This window comes from Phytophthora infestans, genomic scaffold (genome assembly GCF_000142945.1).
Source record: "Phytophthora infestans T30-4 supercont1.18 genomic scaffold, whole genome shotgun sequence".
NCBI lineage: Eukaryota > Oomycota > Peronosporomycetes > Peronosporales > Peronosporaceae > Phytophthora > Phytophthora infestans.
The window spans coordinates 62,476-67,345 of NW_003303741.1; the positions used below are offsets into that span (position 1 = coordinate 62,476).

Here is a 4,870-nt window from a genome sequence, read left to right on the forward strand (position 1 = left end):
ATAAAATATCGTATTACAATTCAAGCCGTAAGTTACGACATAATTGTTAAACGAAACAAACTTACCGGTGGCAGTATGCACTCACAGAATCGCAAGCCATAAACAACTTGGTTTCCGTATCGATGGGGCTTGTCGGGCATAAACATCCGCTAGGTGTTGCGCTTGGACGTGGCTGGTAGTACGCCCTTCGTCAAACGAAGACTTACTACCGAGTGACCAGCCAGATCGAAACCGAGTTTGCAACGTGTCGACAACAGGCCGTAACTTCCACAATTTGTCTCGAATCCGTGGGGCTTCGTTGTTCACGACATGGAAGTCTCGAAGGCCTCGTATTCATCCGAAAGATCTCCATCGCCCATAACATTCACGTCGGTTACCGGCAGTGCCACACGGCAGTCATCCTCCACAGTCTCACCTCCACACACACTTGCGCCTTCCTCCTCCACACTGGCGCAACCATCATCGTTGTCGTCCGAATTGCTCGACTCGGCGCCTGACAGGAGCCGCTGGAACGCCCCCACGACCATCTCCCGATCCGACTGCTCCAACTGATCCTCCGCTTCCGACTGGGGGTCACTGTCCGTGCCAAACATCGCCGATAAGGTGTTGGCCGACAGCGCGATGGATGTGTCTATCTGTGACGCCGTCACTGTAACGTCCACCGGCACGACCTCATCACTGCCCACCTCCCTCTCACTGTCGCCACTCTCTTCAGCAATAAGCCCAGTCTCGATTGCATAAGCCACCACAGCATCCTCCCCTAGACAAGTGATATAAATTAGACAAATGAAGCACATAACCATATACGAGCTTCGCACCAGTGAGCGACTTCCCGTCCGGCGACGTGTACGTCCACTCCTTCGCAAGTCCACCGGAAGGTCTCTTCGACGTCCATCCCACTGCACGTAGCTGCCGCCAGAGATGCTTGAAGTCGATGGCACGCACGTCCATCGTGCTGGCAACTGCTGATTGCTTCGTCCGCGTACTTGATCGAACTCTCGCCATGGTGGCAAGTTCTTGAATGAGACACCAGTGGCTCGAGTCGGCGCTCTCGGCCACTCATCATTCTGTTCGGTGCAGCACATCTACCCTTCCCCCATTCTTTCTTTTACATTTGCCGAATCGACCTCTTTCAGCTTATATAATTTGCCTCCAAACTTTGACTTGGTTAAAGTATCGTGTCCTCTTTTTTCGAGCCATTTTCTGTTTGAAGACTCGAATTACGTCGTAAGTTACGACTTTCGCCCTACTCAAAGTCGTAACTTACGACGTTGGTAACAGAGGGGTTAAGAGTCGTCTAGGCCACTTCCGTACCATCTTCACTGCGCAGCGTCACGTCCATCAGACCCAGAACCTTCTTCGCTGTCTCTGTCGCTTCTGTGCGTGATGTCACACCGATCTTTGTGTTACGGAACTGGAGATCTGTCTTTAAAGCACTTAAACCGAGTGGATCTCCGGGTAGAAGTGAACTTGCTAGCCAATGGACCGCGGACCTATCGTATTCTTCAAAAATCGTATGTGAGTACAGAGTCGAACGGATTGGTGGGGGCAGCCCTGTATGCTACAATGCTAAAGCTTCCCAGCATATTTCAATACAGTAGTCTACTCAAATGGACAACCGTTTCAAGTAGTTGTATGGATTGACCTTGGGAATACCCACCGAATTAAGAGATGGAAAAATACAAAATCACTCTGATCAAGGAACTTTACTCGCCCGAATCCAGAGAGCCCGAAAATGCAATACTTAAATTAATACATGGATGCCTGAGAAAATTAATAATTTAATTATTTGCAAAACTTCGCAAGTCACGATTGTAGTTCAGAAACATTATCATCTCGAGCCTGGCTGGAGACATTCGCTTCCGTAGATCAGACAGCACCAGCTTAGCGAGAGAGAAGAAGCGCTCACACTCGTTAGACGTTGGCGGGATGTACGCGACGTCGACGTAGCGCAATTGCGTTTCTTGAACGCCGCTCTCACAATAGAACGCTCTCGGCGGCTCTTGAAGACGACCGTTCGAGATCAGGCGACCTAAATTCAGCGCAGGCTAATTTTTCCGCGACGTTCAGCGCACCCCCACGCTGTAACTTGACTAGACCTTACTCAAAATTGGGGTTGTTCCCGTTGTGGACAGCCATAAATTAATAATTAAATTAAAAAATTAGGATTAATTTTTACGCATATTATTTTTTCGGGTTCCCTGCCCAAATACATAGGCCTGGTATTTGTAGAAAAGCGCCCGGAATGTCGGGTTTTGGTCAACCCTCAGCTTCTTGTAAACGGCATCGTCGGACAATTTCGAGGTGTATTTCCATTTGTAAAACTTCTTTGTCCGATAGCTTATGTCGGTCAGCATCTCCGTGATTTTGTCGAGCTTGAACCGCTCTTCATCAACGTTATCGTTGTTGAGCGTACTATGACGTATGTGACCTCGTAAAACTCGACCATGGCCACTTGGATGATCATGACCAGGATCCAAGCTTGCATCCAAGCCATTGGCAATCTCTGTGGGTGCTGAGAGAGCGTCCTGCGCCACGAAACCCAACGCTGCCGCGACCACGAAAGCCAAAGACAGCTTCATGATCTGATGTAGAAAGTCAGTGGCTTGAGAGCTGGATGAAGGAATGCAGAATGGCACGAAAAGAAATTCAACGCTTTCCAGAAAAGTCTCAACGGACAATCCTTCTGCGGCTCATAATGACCATTCTATCAAGTTATAAACGGGACTCCGATTTCTTGTGATACAGACGTACCAGCGACTGGGCTGCATTCATGTTAGTGCGACGAGGAAGGGAATTATCCTCCGCAGCCGTTTTTAGTTCATTGTAAATCCTTTTAGAATTTTTGAGCTATCCATGTAGTTTAAGACTCCAGCTACAAGTTGAAGACTACAGATCACATGATCTTCCACGTATCGACACCGCGGCATGCAGCGTTCGGCATCCAGGATGACAAGATACCCTGTAACGCAGGCCTCGGACAATACAATACGAAATTGTACTGCAAGACATCGAGTCCCATAATAATAACGGGAATATGATGAAGTACAATAATAATAACGGGGCCAATATAAGTATATTGTGGCCTCTAACTACCAAGTCTTCCTACTCATTGGCGACGAGCGAAGTCGCGTTCCACATGTCGCGGTTCACGCGAAGAAATGCTAACATCTCAAAGTTTGCAGAAAGCATGGATGACCGCTGAGGCGTCAGAATGAGCTTGCACTGCGAAAACAGTCTTTCAACTGCGGTCGAGGTGGGCGGCACCACCTTTGCCAGCTCATGAAAGCTCACACCCGCAGCACCAGCCGCTCGCATCTGCTTCCCCCCTCGTAGAATTGCGCTGGCGTTATCGCTCGTCGAGCGCTCCTTCCTCTTACCAGTTGCAGCATCTGGCTCCACCAATCGCTGGACTGCGCGCGACTCAGACGCAGTGAGCTTCGCATTGTTGCAAATCTTGACCAAAGCTGCCTCAAAGGCCGGCGCATGGACGATCTTCGCCGCCGGACGCAGATGGCTCGCCATAACTGGGTAGTCGTCAACAACCTGGTCAAACAAAACACGCACGTCCGCCATGCTGGTGTCCTCGCGCTGGAGTGCCTTGCAGACACTATCGAGTTTCTTGAGGTGCTCTAGCAGGCCGAGAAGCTTCTTGTGGGCCGCACCTTTTGGGATGAACTCGTCAACAGCATCAACCTGCCGACTAGAATCTCGAATTTTCTTATAGCGGTCCACCATTGCGAATGTCGAAGACCAACGGGTAACATTCCGTTTGACAGGGTTAAGGTCCGTGAATTTTGAGAGTTCCGCAGCACTGTTCACGTGTCGTAGCTGCACCATCAGACTGTTAACTGCAGCGAGCTCCGGCTCATAAGCAGCTAAGTAGCGATTCACCGCAAGGTTGTACCGGTGACTTGCACAGCCAACCAGTGGCAACTCCACCAACGTAGCGATCCGCTGATTGGTCGCGCAATTGTCGGCTACCAGAAAAGCCACCATAGAGATGTCCTTGTTATACAGCGCCAGCACGCGCTTGAACATCTCGATGTGCACTTCAGCATCTTGGCTGCTGTCCTCCAGCGGTGACAGCGACAGCAGTCGCTCACGGCGCTTGCCGTCTGCGTAGCAAACACCGTACATACCGACGTAGTGCGTGGTACCGTGCGTCCATCTATCCCACATGACACCAAACAGCTTGCCCAACTCGCTTTCGATCAGCACACCAACGCTCTCGGAGCACTTCTTCATGTCTTCCTTCAACCTCTTGGACGAAACGGGCTTCCAGGACGACATGGACCTTGTGAGGTGGTTGTCGACCTCGGAGACGGGCATGTGCCTCTCTACGACCCACTGAAGCCACTGATAGCGATGCTGAGTCGCCTCGGACACGAACTCAAAGTTGGACAGAGGGGCGTCCGTAGCCGCAGATGCGCTGTAGGTCTCGTTGAAGTCGGGGTGCGTCAGGTTGAGGTGGGACATCAGGTTCGAGTACCCGGTACCGGTTTGCTGCTTGCGGTAAGAACCGCAAAGCTGACAGCGGAAGTCGCCTTGGCCCTTGTCTTCGTAGAAGAATGCGCAGATATCACGGTTCGGAGCCATCGTGGTCAAATGAAAAGTGAGGGAGTGCTGTGAGGCTTCGGCTCGTGATCGTGTCTGTGCCTGCCAGCCAACCACTTGAACGATTGGCGCGAAGAGCTAGTTGCCTCTAACCAGCCAACCAGCGGAAACGTGGTGTATCAACCCCAGAGAGCCTGAAGCAATTTATTCGTCGCTTGCGAGCAGAGCCCAAGTATGAAGCGCACGATCTTTTACACGTTATTGGGCCCCCCGTATGCGAGGATATTGATCCCGATGACGCGTCGGTTATCAC

The 4,870-nt window shown here is 50.9% G+C and overlaps 1 protein-coding gene across 1 annotated transcript; it reads right to left on the reverse strand.

Annotated features, from left to right (window-relative positions):
• Positions 1-2,168: 2,168 nt before the first annotated feature.
• PITG_10227 (secreted RxLR effector peptide protein, putative) lies at positions 2,169-2,582 on the reverse strand (the record flags this gene model as incomplete). The annotated part of the gene is made up of 1 exon (XM_002902021.1): positions 2,169-2,582. The coding sequence occupies one exon, from the start codon at positions 2,580-2,582 to the stop codon at positions 2,169-2,171; it is 414 nt and encodes a 137-aa protein (XP_002902067.1).
• Positions 2,583-4,870: the final 2,288 nt, after the last annotated feature.